General features: G+C 38.6%; 1 protein-coding gene across 1 annotated transcript in view; it reads right to left on the bottom strand.

Moving 5' to 3' along the window:
* KCMF1 (potassium channel modulatory factor 1) overlaps positions 1–18,402 on the bottom strand; it is a 78,147-nt gene that overhangs the window by 27,347 nt on the left and 32,398 nt on the right. Inside the window, exon 2 of the mRNA XM_042932849.1 lies at positions 3,125–3,292. Within this exon, the coding sequence (XP_042788783.1) occupies positions 3,125–3,292 (168 nt within the window). The remainder of the gene's footprint in view (positions 1–3,124; positions 3,293–18,402) is intronic.

The following is an 18,402-nucleotide window of genomic DNA, read 5'->3' as shown; positions in this document are numbered from 1 at the left end:
TTTGAAAGTATATTTAGTATGTTATGTCACTTCATTCCAAAGAACTATACTTAACATGAAACAAATGCTTAATTTAATAGGATATGAGGGGGCGCCTGGGTGGTTCAATCAGTTGGGTATCCGACTTCGGCTCATGTCATGATCTCGCGGTTCATGAGTTTGAGCTCTGCATCAGGCTCTGTGCTGACAGCTCGGAGCCTGGAGCCTGCTTCAGATTCTGTGTCTCCCTCTCTGCCCCTCCCCTGCTTGTGCTCTTGTCTCTCTCTCTCAAGAATAAACATAATAATTTTTTTTAAAAATAGCACATTATAAGAGAAAATTTTATAAGAGACAACATTTGCTATGTGAGAGATTTGTTCACATTCATTTTTAGGAAGATTTAGGCTATCTTAAAAGTATTTGCCCATACACACTTGTGCACACACACTCACACACACACACACACACACACACACACACACACACACACACATTATTATATGTATAAGATTTGCCAGGTATGTTTGGGATAGGTGGGGATAAATATATAAAAATCAATAAAACTTCACTTGATAAAAGACATCTACAAAAAAACTATAGCTAACATCACACTTATTGGTGAAAGACTGGATGTTTTCCCCCCTAAGACCTGGAACAAGACAAGAGTGTCTGCTTTAGCCATTTCTATTCATTATTTTACTGGATGGTCTAGTAATTAGGCAAGAAAATGAAAGGAAAAGCAGCTAGAGGGAAAGGAAGAAGTGGAACCATTTGTAATCAGCAGATGACATGACCTTGCATATAGAAAATCCTAAAAAATCCAATTAGATCCTATTAGAACTAATGAACAACATCATACGATATAAGATCCATACAAAAACCAATTATTTTTCTATACACATGCAGTGAACAATCCAAAAATAAAATTTTAAAAATACACTTACAATAACAAGAAGAATAAAATACTTAGTAACACATTTAAAGAAGGAAGTATAAAACTTAACCTCTGGTAATTACAAAACTTTGTTGAAAAATATTAAAGACAAACTAAACAAATGGAAAAACATCTCATGTTCACCAACTGGCAGACTTAATACTGTTGCTCTCCAAACTGATCTACAGACTTAAAACAATCCCCATCAAAATCCCAGTTGGCTTCTTTGCAGAAATGTGATGAGCTGATCCTAAAATTCTTTCATAGAAACTCAAGGTATCTAGAATACTCAAAACAATCTTGAAAAAACAAAAAAACAAAACAAAGCTGGAAGACTCATACTTGTCAATTTCAAAGCTTACTAGAAGTTTACAGTAGTTAAGATTGTGGTACTAGCATATAGACAGATATATAAATCAATGAAACAGACGGAGACTCTAAGAAAAGACACATTTATGGTCAACCAACTTTCCTAGTAGCTTTATTGAGATATCTCAGACATATAAAATTATGTATATCTATGATATCCAACTTGATGTTCTGATGCAGTATTCACTGTGAAAAGATCACCATGTCTACATAGTTACCTGTGTGTTGAAAAAATTTAAGATCTGTCCTCTCCAAAAATTTCAAGTATACAATATAATATTGTTAACTATGATCACCATACTGTACATTAGCTCCCCAGAGCTTATTCATCTTGCATAATGAAACTTTGTACCATGTGACCAATATTACACCAATCCCCTACTCCTTCCACCTCAGGTCAACTGATTTTCAACAAGAATGCCAAGACAATTCACTGCATAAAGAATAGTCTTTTTCAATAAATGATGCTGGGACAACTGGATATCCATATGCAAAAGAATGATCTATCTCATCATTCCATATACAAAAATTAATGCAACATGGAGCAAAGATCTAAATGTAAAAGCTAAGGGGTGCCTAACTGCTCAGTAGAAAGAGTATGTTACTCTTGATCTCGGGGTTGTGAGTTCGAGCCCTACACGGCATGTAGAGATTACTTAAATAACTAAAATAAAAAAAGTAAAAGCGAAAACAATAAAACTCTTCTAAGGAAACAAAAATGTAAATCTTCATGATCTTAGACTGGGTAATGGTTTCTTAGATATGACACTAAAAGCAAAACAAAAGAAAATAAAAAGATAAACTGGACGTCATCAAAATTAAAACTTTTGTAGGGGTGCCTGGGTGGCTCAGTTCAGTTAAGCATCCGACTCTGGATTTTGATTCGGGTCATAATCTCACGGTTTGGGAGTTTGAGCCCCGCATGAGGCTCTGCGCTGATAAGCACAGAGCCTGCTTGGGATTCTCTCCCCCCTCTCTCTGCCCCTCCCCCACTCACTCTCTCTCTCTCAAAATAAATAAACAACAACAACAACAAATGAAAATCTTTGTGCTTCAAAACATACCATCAAAAAAGTGAAATGACAACCCATGAAATGGGAGACTTCTGCAAATCATCCACCTGATAAGGAACTTGTATAAAGAGTATATAAGGAACTATTAAAACTCAATAATAAAAAGACATATTACCCAATTAAAAAAATGGACAAAGGATCTGAATAGACATTTCTCCAAAGTAGATATACAAATGGCCAGTAAGCACAAGAAAAGATGGTTACTATTATTAGCCATCAGAGAAATGCAAATCAAAACCATATGAGATACCACCTCACACCCACTATGATGGCTAGAAACAGAAAAGCTCCGTGCTGAGTGTGGAGCCTGCCTAAGATTCTCTCTTCCTCCCTCATGCGTGTGTCTCTCTCGCTCTCAAAACAAAAAAACCCCAAGTGCCGACTAGTTAAGAAATTATAGCATGAAACATTTATAGCCTTTCTTATGGATTAACAAGGGCTTCTAATCAACTGCAGAAACAGAAACTGTGCTTTCTGGCAGCCAGAGCAAGAATACTTGTGTACTGCTAGCACGAACAGTTCCTTTATTTTACTGAGGCGCTCCTTCCATCTCATACCGTGTCAGTTTTCTAGATAGATATCTGAATCGCTTTTATGAACAGTTGAGCTATGATTATGAGAATTCTTTAGAATACAAAAGTAAGAGTCATGTTATTTTTAATGTATGCTATCGGGAATAGTTTTAGAACATCTTGCCTTTAAACTTCTTCACGCACATGCACACAAAATTCTAAATGACAACCCATTAGAATGAGAAATAAATACGTACCAAAATCTACCCTTGTTAATATGCACTGCATTGGGTGGTCAGTTGTATGCCTTGTGGTTGTTGCACCACTTTCATAACAAGATGCACAAAGATCGTAATCGTAGCAAATTAAACACTTATATCTGCGACCTCGAAAATTTCCTTTTAAACATGCATCACAGCTGACACCTATTAAAAAAAAAAGAAATATCATTAATTAGCAGCTGTAATAGGCCCCACTCCATCTCATTTTTATAACATTTTTTAAGTACAGATTTAACCCCAAATTTCCTTTCCCAAATGACCAGAAACAACATAGTCAGATGATACGGGAATAGCTGACACTGTGGTGGATTTGTTACTCTGATTTACATTCCTCATGAAAATAAAATATTTGATAAAAATGTAAAATCAGCTTTTAAAATGCCTTGATAAGCTAGCAGGCGGATAAAAACCAAGCGAAAGAGGAACTGGTAACCAGAATCACTAAAGGGGGCAAGCATTCATTTACCAAAGCAGGTAAAACTCTGAGCTTGGATTTTCACAGCGTTGCAGGACAAAGCACAGGAAGTGAATACCAAAGTCTGCCGAAGGTGGAGTGTCTAACAAGCAATTCCTTGTAAGGCTGAGACCCTAATATACTCTCAGTGCATGGGCAAGCCAGAAATCCTCCCTAGGGGATTACAAAACTTGCCCTAGTGAAATTCCCTCACCCGTTTGCCACAAAACAACAACAAAAAGCCCTGAAAAATCATAACCACAAACCAGCCCAGCCCTGTAATGAGTGAAGAGTCCAAATTTAATCTAACAAATGGTTCCAAATGGTTCTCAGGTGAAGAGTCTAGTTTAAAGTGGTCTGGGGGTGCCTGGGTGGCTCATTTGGTGGAGCGTGCAGTTCTTGATCTCAGGGCTGTGAGTTTGAGCCCCATGATGGGTGTTGGAATCACTTAAAAACAAAATATAAACAAACAAACAAACAAACAAAGTGGTCCTAAGGGAGCAAACACTACCACCAAGCCTCTGGCAGAAACAAACTTCCACAGTATGAATCCATACACAAAATATACACACACACACACACAAAAACACAGCACCATGAGAAAGAAGTAGCAGAAACAGCCGAATCAGACTGGGAAAGAGTTTATATCAGAATTGGATATGAGGTAATAGTTAATAGGGTAAAGTAAATAAAAGAGAAGTTTGAAAAGAAGAGGCAACCAACAGATTTGAAAATGAAGCAAACAACATCTAAATATAAAAAAATTAATTAGAATTTAAAACTTGATGGGCAGGCATAATAGTAGGAAAAGCCTCTTATTCACAAGTAATATGCTTGGTTATGCAAAAACCCAACACAGCTAAATTATTATAGTTATTTTAAGCAAGGTTGATAAATATAAAAACCAATTTAATAAAGTATTGGTTGTATTTCATAACTCCAAAAAAGAAAAAATTATTATTAAAAACATGTCATTTAAGATTGTACTCACATGAGGTACTTAGGATTTGTAAAATTCAGAGAAAAAGTAGATAAGTGGTTACCAGGGACTGGGTAGGGTTGTTAAATGGGTACAGAATTTCAGTTTGGGATGGTGGAAAAATTCTGGAGTTGGTTGTGCAACAATGTGAATATACTTAAAGCCAATGAGTTGTACGTACAAAAAATGGTTAAAATGATAGATTTTGTGTTTTACCACAATAAAAAAAATATGACATTTGTAACAGCATTAAAAAAAAAATGCCTATGAATTGGGATGCATGGGTGGCTCAGTCGGTTAAGTGTCTGACTTTGGCTCAGGTCATGATCTCCTAGATCTCACTGACAGTGCAGAGCCTGCTTGGGATTCTCTCTCTCTCTCCTTCTTTCTCTGTCCCTTCCCCACAGGTGCTTTCTCTCTCTCTCAAAATAAATATAAAAAACTTTAACCAAAGATGGCCCTTTATAAAGCTAATCAGTAAAAATATATTCAGGGATGCCTGGCTGGCTCAGTTGGTGGAGCATGTGATTCTAGATCTCATGGTTGTGGGTTCAAACCCCACACTGGGTGCAGAGATTACTTTAAAAAAAAAAATCTTGGGGCACCTGGGTGACTCAGTCAGTAAGTGTCTGACTCTTGATTTTGGCTCAGGTCACGATCTTATGAGATCAAGCCCCACATTGGGATCTGCATTGGGCACTGACTGCTTAAGATTCTCTTTCCCTCTGGGGCGCCTGGGTGGCTTGGTTGGTTAAGCGTCCGACTTCGGCTCAGGTCATGATCTCACGGTCCACGAGTTCGAGCCCCGCGTCGGGCTCTGTGCTGACAGCTCAGAGCCTGGAGCCTGTTTCAGATTCTGTGTCTCCCTCTCTCTGACCCTCCCCTGTTCATGCTCTGTCTCTCTGTCTCAAAAATAAATAAACGTTAAAAAAAAAAAAATTAAAAAAAAAAAAAAAAAGATTCTCTTTCCCTCTCCCTCTGCCCCTCCCCTGTCCATGCATACATGTGCACACTCTCTCAAAAAAAAAAAAAAAAAAATCTTAAAAAAAAAGTATATGTATATTCAAAGACATTAAAGGACTTAAAAAAATAATAATATCAAGTTCACAGAAGAGAAGGTTCAATGAAATGAAATGTCAATTCTCTCCAACTTGATTCGTGGATTCAGTGCAATTCTAATCAAAATCACAAAAGAAGTTTTTGTGGAACATGATAAGCTGACTCAAATTTTTATGCAAGTTACAAAGGGCCACAAATAACCAAGGTATTCCTGAAGGAAAATAAGATGGAGGGATCTGCTTAACATATCAAGAGCTATTGTAAAGCTAAATTAAGACAGGATGGTATCAGCACAGACACAGATCATTTGACCAATGAGAAGAGAATTGAAAGCCCAAAACAGATACACCCATGTTGAAATCTGTTTTATGACAACAAAGTCCCCAGAGATCAGTGGGGAAAGGAGGGAGTAGTAGAACAGGTGATCATCCATATGTGGGGAAAATAAAATCAGATCTCTTCCACAGATCCCATACACAAACACCAATTCTGGATGGCTTAAAGAGAAATGTCGAAGGAAACTAAAAAAAAAAAATATATATATACATATATATATATTTATAATATACTTTATAAAATATTTATAATTATAATATTTATACTATTTATAATATGTTTTATAAAATATTTAAAATATATAAAATATATTACATATTTATATAATAAAATATATTTTATAAAATATTTATAATTATATTTATAATATATTTTATAAAATATTTTTAAAAAATATATATATATATTTTTTTTAATTTAAAAAAATCCCTCAAAGGCCATATAGGGAAATAATTATATGAGCTTGGAGTAGGAAATAATTTCTTAAAACACATACATATGGTCGAAACCAAAAAGAGAGACATTAAACCACATTAAAATTAAGACTTTTTCTTTACCTTCTAATGCCCTAGAGTGATGGAAAGACAAGAAGGCCCTGAAACTGGTGATACGTGTAACATACATGACAGACAACAGTTTGGTATTCAGAATACATCAAGAATGTGGGCCTATCAGTAAGAAGACATCCAATAGAAAAATGGGCAAAATGGGGTGCCTGGGTGGCTCCGTTGTTTGAGTGTCCAGCTTTGGCTCAGGTCATGATCTCATGGTTTATGAGTTTGAGTCCTGTATTGGGCTCTGTGCTGACAGCTCAGAGCCTGGAGCCTGCTTCAGATTCTGTACCTCCCCCCCAACCCCACTCTCTCTCAAAATAATAATAATAAGGGGCACCTGGGTGGCGCAGTCGGTTAAGCGTCCGACTTCAGCCAGGTCACGATCTCGCGGTCCGTGAGTTCAAGCCCCGCATCAGGCTCTGGGCTGATGGCTCAGAGCCTGGAGCCTGTTTCCGATTCTGTGTCTCCCTCTCTCTCTGACCCTCCCCCGTTCATGCTCTGTCTCTCTCTGTCCCAAAAATAAATAAAAAAAAACGTTGAAAAAAAAAATAATAATAATAATATTAAAAGAAAAAAAAAAGAGAAAAATGGGCAAAGACTTCAATGGGCACTATAAAGAACAAACACAAATGACTGATAAATATATGAAAAGATGCTCAATCTCATCAGTCATCAAAGAAGTACAAATAAAATTTTCAGGAGCTATCATTTTACACCTACCAGTCTAGCAAAAACCTAAAAATCTGATGATTTTGAGTGCTAGTGAAGATACAACAGAAACACTTCTACTTTGCTAGTGGGAGCATACATCATCACAACAACTTGGAAAATTTTGTTCACATTCTAGTCAAGTTAAATATGCGCAATTCCAATGACTCTGAGGTTTCACTCTTACGTATATTCCCTGGGGAATCTTTTGTCCATGTGTACCAGAAGAATGGAGAAGAATGTTCACAGCAGTTTTTGCAACATGGTAAGGGAGGGGGGATGTTAACAACCCAAAGGCCCATCAACAGTCTATTACAGAATGAATTAGAAAATGCATCATAGCCATAGGTAAAGACTTCAAGAATTTCAGATGTATCAAAGAAAGTCTCAAAGAACACACATATATTTCTTAAGTTATTTATTTATTTATTTTTAGAGAGAGACACAGAGAGCGAGCGAGGAAGGGGCAGAGACGGAGGCAGAGAGAGAATCCCTGGGAGGTTCCAGTCAGTATGAAGCCCAATGCAGGGCTTGAACTCACGAACCTTGAGATCATGAAAGAGTCAGAAGCTTAACCGACTGAGCCACCCAGGCGCCCTGCAAAGAACATATATAGTTTAAAGTTCAAAAACACTATCCAGTTTAGGAAATCAAACATGTAGTGAAACTATAAAAGGAAAATAGGGAATGACAAAATTTTGGTCAGTGGTTTCCTCTGGCGGGAGTGGAGTACTCAGCGATCTTGGAAGGTAAACACTTTCACATCTAGCAGAGAGGATCTGTAGTACCACTCTTTTCCTTTACATTTATTTGAAAAACGTCCTCAACTATCCCTCAATTTTTCTTCAAGTCTCCTCCCCCTTCAATAAAAAACAAACAAACAAAAAACAAAGCTTATAACAACCCTTGGGCTGTCAGTTCAAGATGGAAAACTAGCATAGTTTTGGCAGATTACAGATTCTCAGTAAATGTTTACTGAGTAAGTTTTTATTTAAAAAAGAACATGGATTCTTGTTATTAACCATGGGCTCTTAGGCAAACCACTTATTGTACTCTACTACATTTCTTCATCTATTAAGTTTGCTGTGAGAATCATATGAGAAGAAAAATTTGAAGGTCTTAAATTTTATTTTATTAAAAATTTGTTTCTTTTTTTTTTAGTGAGCTCCAAAGTGAGCTCCACTGACAGCAGTGAGCTCGATGTGGGGCTCAAACTCATGAACCATGAGATCATTACCTGAGCCGAAGTTGGACACTTGACCGGCTGAGCCACCCAGGCTGAGCCACCCAGGTGCCCTTGAAGGTCTTAAATTTTAAAACAAATACTTATTTATTTTTAAGTAATCTCTACACACGAGCGGTCTTGAACTCATGACCTTGAGATCAAGAATCACACACATTCCTCTGACTGAGCCAGCCAGGCGTGCCTGAAGGTCTTACATTATTTTATTCAAATGTGGTAGGACTATGTTATCATATTTTCTGGTATATAATTTGATATCAGTAATAGTATAAACAACCTTTTATTTTTTATTTTTAAAAATTTTTAAAAATGTTTGTTTTATTTTTTGAGACAGAGAGAGACACAGCATGAGCAGGGAAGGGGCAGAGAGAGAGGGAGACAAAGAATGTGAAGCAGGCTCCAGGCTCTGAGCTGTCAGCACAGAGCCCAACGCGGGGCTCGAACTCACGAACTGTGAGATTGTGACCTGAGCCGAAGTCAGACGCTTAACCAACTGAGCCACCCAGACGCCCTTATTTTTCATTTTTTGAGAGAAAGAGTACATGTGCACACACACACACAAATAGGGCAGGGGCAGCGGGAGGACAGAGAATCTTAAGCAGGCTCCATGCTCAGTGCAGAGCCTGTCAAGGGATTCCATCTCATGACCTGAGCCAAAATCAAGAGTCAGAAACTTAACTGACTGAGCCACCCAGGCACCTTTATATACAACCTCTTAAATCGGTCCTCAAAATATCCTTCACGATTGTTAAGATTTCCAGAGATGTACTGAGATCTCACCAAGTTACACTGAAAGCCAAATGATGGCATCAAGCCAGTAGTTTTCCAGCAAATTCCATAAATATCGAGTGCCTACTATGTTCTAGGTGGTGGGGAGACAGCAATAAACAACACAGACAGAGCTCCGCCCCTATGAAGCTGCTAACACTTTGGTGGGTGAAGACAGGTATAAAAACACATGAAGCTGTAAAGCAAGTTAGAAGAAAGTGCTATGGAGGAAAATAAAGCAGAAAACAGAAAAATTGTGTGGGCAAGAAAGCTTCACAGAAAAGATGGTATTTGAGCAAAAGGATGGAACACTTCAAAATTTGCTCATTCAAAACAGCTGCCAGGCATGATAACGCTTTAAACATAAAACATAAACATAAAACATAAAAATCTTGAAAAGCAGTAAATAACTGCTTAGATTCACAAATGGAAGTTTAATCTAACTGGATACAATAACTTTGCCAAACAAATGTAGCATGAACTGTGCTAAAAAGATGCCAGAAAGGTAAACCCAGCTTTGAACACTAACTTTCTGGTGTGTCCCATCTGACGTTACTGTGTAGGCCTGACCTTCCTTCCCATGGTGGGGATGCTGGCTGACCAATAGAACGTGAACAAACCTTACGGCAACCCTGGATGGTGACGCTACCAAACTGCATCCATCACGTTCAGTAGGAAGGTCTGCAGGTGCTTATCCCTTGCCTGTTTTACTCTTCTGATATAATTCAAGGCTATCTAAATCTAAATGCCCATGGATCTTGAGGCGCCTGCGGTGCTCAGTGAGTTAAGCAGCCAACTCTTGATTTCGGCTCAGGTCATGGTCTCATGGTTCATGAGTTCAAGTCCCACATTGGGCTCTGTGCTGACAGTGCGGAGCCTGATTGGATTCTCTCTCCTCATCTCTCTCTGCCCCTCCCTGCCTCTCTCTCTCTCTCTCTCTCTCTCTCTGAGTAAATAAACTTTAAAAAATTAAGAAAGGGGCACCTGGGTGGCTCAGTAGGTTGAGCGTCCGACTTCAGCTCAGCTCATGATCTCACAGCTCGTAAGTTCAAGCCCTGCAGCAGGCTCTGTGCTGACAGCTTGGAGCCTGGAGCCTGCTTCAGATTCTGTGTCTCCTTCTCTCTCTGCCCCTAACCCATTCCCATTCTGTCTCCATCTCTCTCAAAAATAAATAAACATTAAAAAAAATTTTTTTTAAATAATAAACTAAAAAAAAAAAAAAAAAAATGCCCATGGCTCTCCTAAGAGATAAGGGTATGAGGTGGTGGGAGGCTTCACCTACAACCAAGCTGGAGTTTAGTAACTGTCAGATCTTTAGGAAATAGCAGTGTTGGGATGCCTGGCTGTCTCAGTCAGTAGAGCATGCAACCTTTGATCTCAGGGTTGTGAGCTCGAGCCCCATGTTGGGTGTAAAGACTATGTAAAAAAATTAAATCCTAGGGGCGCCTGGGTGGCTCAGTCGGTTAAGCGTCCGACTTCAGCTCAGGTCATGATCTCACGGTCTGTGAGTTCGAGCCCCGCGTCGGGCTCTGGGCTGATGGCTCAGAGCCTGGAGCCTGCTTCCAATTCTGTGTCTCCCTCTCTCTCTGCCCCTCCCCCATCCATGCTCTGTCTCTCTCTGTCTCAAAAATAAATAAACATTAAAAAAAAAACTTTTAATAAAAAAAAATTAAATCCTAAGAAATAGGGCTGTTGTTATTGTTTTTAAATTAATATTAACTATTTTTGATGGAGTCATTTCTAAAATGTATGTTTTCTAACTTCAAGTCGATAGACACAACTTTTATGATTCAAAGTTATAATTTCAAACACAAATATACAGTTCAGCCATACCATCAAACATTATGATAGGTAAGTTCTTAGCAGGGTCTCTTAAAACATAAGAGTTGCTTTATAAATTATCTATGGTGTCAAATATGCTATGGAGGATTTCTGTGATTAGAGGACTATGAATAAAAAATCAAGGAGGTGAAAATGTTTTGTATCAGTTTTCCACACAGCCTGCCCTTCTCATTGTAATAGCTCTGCCATTTAACACTTCTAATTTAATTCTTCGAATCTGTCAACATAAGCTTAAATCAATACCTAATTAAGTCAGTATCTTAAGTTTGTAGAAGATTCCATACCACCTTCTACTTGCAAGTAGCTCTAAATCTGCAAACAAAAGCACAGAAGCATACACAGGCTCTGCAGCAGTTTCCTGATAGCGACCATGTCTCCCTTTCCCCCCGCCCCCCACTGCCACTCTGAGTTACCAAATCTCGTTTAGCTTTGACAAAGAGCCCAGATTTCCCACTTAGAGTCCCTTCTGAGTATACCTGTCTGAATTCATTTTAATCACACAGACTAACAAAATTTGCTCCCTTAGTGTCAACTACACACAATCTATGGCTCCTACTAGAGGAAAAAAAGTTAGCTCTTTGCTGCACAGCCTCCTGGTTAGCAGTTGTGGTCGTACCTGGTACCAGGAGGCTCGGGAAAGTCTGAAACAGAACATATATGCGGCTCATGTCAAATTATCAATTCTTTAATAGAAGAATGGAGCTGCTTCTGATTAGATGTTAAGGATAAAGTTCCTGCAGAAAAGCATGATGTCACAACAGAAACAAGAGTTCAAATACTTACTGTCAAATAAAATATTGCCTTGAGAGGCAAGGCTGGAAAACCATTGGGTGTTAGCACTGAGATCTACTGGATTAACAAAATATGTTTAGGTTTCGTTTGTCCTATATTAAATACAGCTTACAAAAACTGAGTTAACCACATAATAAAATACGCAAACTCATCTTTGAATAATCTAGCTTTAGCCATATTGCAACATAAATTAGGATAAGCACTGGTCTGTAAAATGTAACTGCACAAACAGCATCATAAAGTTATGGTGGGATATTTGTGATCCCCCATCTAACCAAGCTCACTTATGAGGTAAAAATGCTAGGAAATATGGTTTGACATCAATTTTGATATTGGCACAGATGAAGCTTAAATGAAGAGAATGGTGTATTTCTGACAACTCCTATCTATAAGAGGTGTATCTGAACACATTCATATCCTCAACATTTATCTATTTAAAAAAATTTTTTTTAACGTTTATTTATTTTTGAGAGCGAGCGAGAATGCAAGCGAGGGAGGGGCAGAGAGGGAGGGAGACAGACACAAGATCTGAATGAAGCAGGCTCCAGGCTATGAACTGTCAGCACAGAGCCCGATGTGGGGCTCCAACTCGTGAACCGTGAGATCATGATCTGAGTGGAAGTCAGACGCTTAACTGACTGAGCCACCCAGGTGCCCCTACATTTATCTTTTTATTTAGCAGTTCTGTAAAATAAATATACAAAAGCTATGAATTAAAATCAGAGGAAAGAATGCCCTCTAGTGGGAACAGAAAATAAAGTTTTAAAAAGCCACTAACATAATATGTAAAGTCTTTTCTCCCCTTAATTTTCTAAAATGAAACAAAGAGGCTGCTATATTTATTTATGACGGTTTACTTATTTGTTTTAAAGATTTTATTTTTAAGTAATTTCTACACCCAATGTGGGGCTCGAACTTCTTTACAATGCTGAGATCAAGAGTCACATGCTCTACCAACTGAGCCAGACAGGTGCCCGTATTTACAGATCTTTAAACTTTTTTTTTTTTAATGTTTTTATTTATTTTTGAAGGAGAGAGAGAGAGACACAGCATGAGCGGGGGAGGAGCAGAGAGAGAGGGAGACACAGAATCAGAAGCAGGCTGCAGGCTCTGAGCTGTCAGCACAGAGCCCGACACAGGGCTCAAACCCATGAACTGTGAGATCATGACCTGAGCCGAAGTCAGACACTTAACCGACTGAGCCACCCAGGCGCCCCCCTATTTACAGATCTTTAAAAAGGAAAAACCCAAAGGGTGATACAGCTTTTTCTTTTTTCAATAAATTTTTAGGTAGGGAAGAGCTGATGGGAAGGGAAGGTCAATAAAGGGCAGTGATCTGTCAAGGAATACAGTGACAAGGAACCCAAAAGGAAAGAAACCGCCTGGAATTTGAAGGCCTGGGATTATATAACATAGTATTTGTCAATGACAATTTATTTTGACTTCTAGTGCCAGGTAATTTGGGGAGAAGACCCTCTTTTTACTTTAGCAAAATATCTAAGTATTATCTCTTTAGGGCCTCTGTGTTTCTTTTCTTCTTTTTTTTAATGTTTATTTATTTTGAAAGAGAGAGCGAGCAAGCACACAAGTGCAAGCAGGGGAGGGGCAGAGAAAGAGGGAAAGAGAGAATCCCAAGCAGGTTCCACACTGTCAGCGCAGAACCTGACACAGGGCTTGGACTCACAAATTGTGAGATCATGACCTGAGCCCAAATCAAGAGTCAGATGCACAACCAACTGAGCCACTCAGGCACTTCAGGGCCCTTGCATTTCCAATAAGTGTGACTTAGAAAAAACAAAAAACAAAAAAACCCAGTATATTATATTGCAAATGCTATACAATAATTTTAACGTTGAGAATGGCAGAGAACTGTCATTAAAACAACTTTATAATGATAAGGACAATTTCCAAGAAAAGGTTCTTTGAATTAAGTGGTTGAAAAATCATGCAACCCTTTGAAGAGGATCTCAGATGAACATGGAAGCAATTCATGAACCACTTACTGTAACTCAGTGAAAAGCAGAAGTAGTCAGAATTAAAGAAGATGGTCAAAGGATATTTCCAGAAGCAAAAATGCAGGAGGAAGGAATTTAAGACAAATTTTAAAATGCTTCACAATCTGGGAGCTTAGATCAGGAGTGAAAAGCTTTCCTTCTGTCTATTAAAGAATCACAGAGGAAATTCAATCATGCCTTGCAAAGGTAAAGTAACTCCAGGAGTTTCCCACACACCACCACCAACCACCACCACCAAAACTCTATACATGTTTATTTTAAAAAATCTCTACGATGGTGAAGGGAGAAAATCAAGAGAAGAGAAAACTGGGTAGAGAAACTCATACAAACATATACCATTCAAGAAAAGACCTATAAAGAGAGTCCAAGGGCAGAGAAAGAGAAATGAGAAAGAGGTACACAGTTCGGGGGAGGGGAGGGGCAAGATTCAGAAGGAAGAGAACAGAGTGACCGAGAGGAACACTGAAGTATGGAAAACACCGAGGAGTTTGCAGTATGCTTGCTCTTCACACTTAGTAGACTCGCTTGAAACTGATACATTTACCTGGCAATTTAAACCAACCCTTTATTACCGAGACTCGGCTTTTTTACTTTATTGTTTTCAGGTAGAATTCTACAAGTTCTGTCCTATGTGACAATAAGGGGCATCCATGTATCCTTTCATTATTTACTGAGTATCTAATATGTGCCAGATACAGCAAGGAACAAAAATCTTTGCTACATAGAGCTATACTCTAGTGGTGTCAGTAGCAACTTCTATCATTACTGTGAGCCAGAAAGCTTACCTATATTACTTTATTAATCCTCACAACAAAGTGATGAGGTATTTGCAAAGTGTGATAAATCTTCTTCTGTGGCTAAGGAGGATTCAAAGCCGGTTCAGATTTGCCCCAAAAAGCGGACAGAAAGGCAGGGGCTGGATGTTATATTACTGAGTTCCTTACTCATTTTGTCAAAGAGGGAAGTTAAATTCTCTACAATTCTCTAAAAGCTTTCAGTGCACAGGAAGTTGGCCCCTTTGGGAACAAATGAGTGGTTTGCTTGGTTTTAAAGAACTAGTCTACGCTCTTAGTTCACAGAAACACATCCCTGGCCTGCAAACGGAAACCCATCTTAGTAACAATGGACTTGCTCATTGATGAACAGCCTTTCAGAAACTCTTATCTGGAAACAGAGAAGATTCTATATTACTCAATCTATTATTATCTTCAGCCATGATTAGAGCTGTTTTCTGACTCACACATAAGATGAAGGAAGAGGAGGTACAGAAGGATTTCAGTGAATATCTGATGAATGAATGAAAAGAGAAGGGGACATTTTTCCTAGAGTAACGAGATAAGAGCTCATTTAAAAGAGAAGGGAAAAGGGATTAATGTGTGTCTATCATAGACTTCTTGACGTAAGAATGACTGAATGATGAAAATTGAGGGGGAAGAGAAAGGAACAGAACAATAGGGATTGGTTTCCCATAGGAGAAAAGAAAACGAATTAGGTAAAAATGCTGTGCCAAATACTTCTAGGCACCAGCTACCAGTCAGCCACATCAGCCCCGGAAAGCTTGGTTGGCAGCTGTAACAAAGGGCAGGGTCGGTGGTGGGAGAAACAGGTTACTGTCAGCCACGGTTTAATGTGTAAACCCAGGATTCTCATAGGTATGTATGTATAATTCAGTTTCTGCACAGAAACTACTCCTCTGTTTGAAAATCCTTCCCAGGCAGGTCTATGGTACAGGGCAGAGTGCTCCAGCCCTCCCAAAACAAGGGTCCTTAGAGAAGGTGATCATTTTTATGAAAATATCTAGTGCTTGCATTTTCCAGAGTTTTCGAAAAGTGAATACTAGTAAAAAAGACACTAAATCTCAAACCTGGAGGGGCTACAGAAATTAAAACACTTAAATGGGCATAACACAACATAGGAGAATCTCCCTCGGCTCATCTCTACCCAGCAATGGTTCCTTCAACAACCAATCAGTGTTTAACTGACCCTGATGCCCCAGGCACCTGCTGAAAATGGTGTGGTCACTGACCTGTTGTTCTTTTACAGATGAATAAACTGAGGACACAGGCATTAAGTACCTTGTTCCAAAAGCACACTGTCATTAAGTGGCAAGCCAATGATTACCATGCAGGGTCATCCACTGAGGCATGCCTTCTGACAACAATAAATCCATTTTCGCTTGTTTGTTTCAGAAGTGGATGTCTTCAGTACTTTTTATTTGCTGTGGCACAGGGATACATTTAGTGTCGTGTTTACTATTTCTAAGAGACTCTAATTTTGTCAATCATATAACTTCTCTAAAGTGAAACCCTGAGGTTGAGGAATTACTTCTGAGACAGGTACCTATAGATATTTATTTACAGAGGTTGATAATCAATCAAACACAGTTCTACCTAAAGTCACTATTTTACAAGTTCTTACTCTAGACTAGTATTTTGTTTTTTAAGACTAATTAAAAAAATACTTATTTTTGAGAGAGAGAGAGAAAGCGTGTGAGCAGGGAAGAGGCAGAGGGGGAGGGAGTGGGGGGTGGGGGGCACAGGATTCAAAGCAGGCTCTGTGCTGATGCAGAGAGCCCAATGCAGTTAGAATTCAAGAACTGTGAGATCATGACCTGAGCAGAAGTCAGACGCTTAACTGAATGAGTCACCCAGGAGCCCCTCGAGAGTAGTATTTTCCTAATTTTTGAAAACCTATGCCCTATCTTGGTAAATGGTTTAAAAACATTACCATCTCCTTTATTTAAAATCTCAGTAAGGTGGAAACATGTCTGGCCTCACTCCTTCAATTCACAGCAGAACAATAATCAATACTGACTCTCAAATATATAATTTATTTTTCATTTTTGGTCTTTTCAGACATATAAGGAAATCTGGCATACACACATCTTCAAACTTGGTAATTAACAGCCTATGACACAATACAATCATACAATGAAACGCTATAACACTGAGCTCCACACACCAATTCCCATCAGTCCTCACAGAAAAACAAACTGTGAAAGGATACATGCTTACTATTTTGAACCACTTATGTAAATTTAAAAATACACAACAGGGGGCGCCTGGGTGGCTCAGTCATTAAGCATCTGACTTCCGCTTATGTTATAATCTCACGATTCATGAGTTTGAGTCCCGGATTGGGTGTGAGCATGTGCCATGCTTCGGGCTAAAAAAAAAACAAAAACATGAGCCCCGCTTTGGGTGAGCCTCGCTTCTCTCTCTCTGCCCCTCGCTCACTTGCTCCCTCTCCCTCTTTCAACAAATAAATAGATAAGTAAATAAATAAGATACACAACACAATATTCTATGACCATTTATGGACACATACATATGTGGAATGCATACTGAAAGGCAGACAGAAAGAATACATACCAACTGCAAAAAGTAATGCCTCTGGGAGGTAGAGAGAGAAGGACGGACATGGAATGGAATCAAGGAAGGATATAAAGTGGAATTCACCTGTATCTGCAAAGCCTTAATTCTGTGTTTAAAATTTTCTCTTTAAAAGATAAACAAACAAACCAACATGGATAAATTTCCCATGCCATCTCAACTTATAAAGTGATATGGAAGAGGACTTTTAGTGATAATGTCTGGTTTTGTGCAGAAGTATAAATGGGAAAAATAGCTGACCTAGTGAAATTATGAAATAAAACTCCTTTTTTTTTTTGGCCCTAGAGATGGGGTCTACGTCCCATACTGGTTAATTCCTGCTAGAGTATAAATTAGTCACTGAGTTTCAAGCTAAAGCATTCAAGAATGACCTTTCCCAAGCACAGTATGTGATCTGGGCATGCTGAACAACTCAAAGGCAGTGTGAAGATCGTACTAGTGGACAGTGACCACAGCAGAGGAGTGGTTTAGAATGCCTTCCCGATGCCTTGGCCAATAAGCACAAATAGCAGTAGGGGACTTACTGCCTGGAAAGACAGATTGTATGTGTGTAAGAAAAGAGTGTCATTCCAAACAACTAAAGGGTTAAACGTACTTTAATGGTATTAACCTCCCACGAGCACCCCGGCCCCCAACTTGTGCATCCTGAACTTCCTGGCCTATGGTTTAAATATTTTGAAACTAATTTTCTGCAACTGTTTGAGGAAAGGAGAAGAAAACTGGAAATCCTTAATGTACCATACGACGGACAGGAAGGAAGCAGAAAACATATGATTTAATGATACCTATTTAATGATATTTGAGCTAGAAATGTCTGTGCATGCACTTGTGATAAATTCCCAGTCAAGCAAGGCACATGACAGCTCTTTCTATTGTGGAAAAGATTTGGCCTGGATCGATATTAGGAGCTAATTTTGCATTGACTTACCTAAACAACATTATTTCAATCAACAAAAAAATCTGAACACCTATAGTACCCATTTAGTGCTTAAAATTTAATAGGAAATAAAGATATGTAAACAAGCAAACTGCAGTATGAAGAGTGAGGGACAGACAACTATGGAAATGCATCCAACATAGAAACAAAACAAAACAAAACAATAAAAGATGAA

The sequence above is a fragment of the Panthera leo genome, chromosome A3 (genome assembly GCF_018350215.1).
Source record: "Panthera leo isolate Ple1 chromosome A3, P.leo_Ple1_pat1.1, whole genome shotgun sequence".
In the NCBI taxonomy this organism is placed as follows: domain Eukaryota; kingdom Metazoa; phylum Chordata; class Mammalia; order Carnivora; family Felidae; genus Panthera; species Panthera leo.
This window is presented reverse-complemented; position numbering and strand designations above follow the sequence as displayed.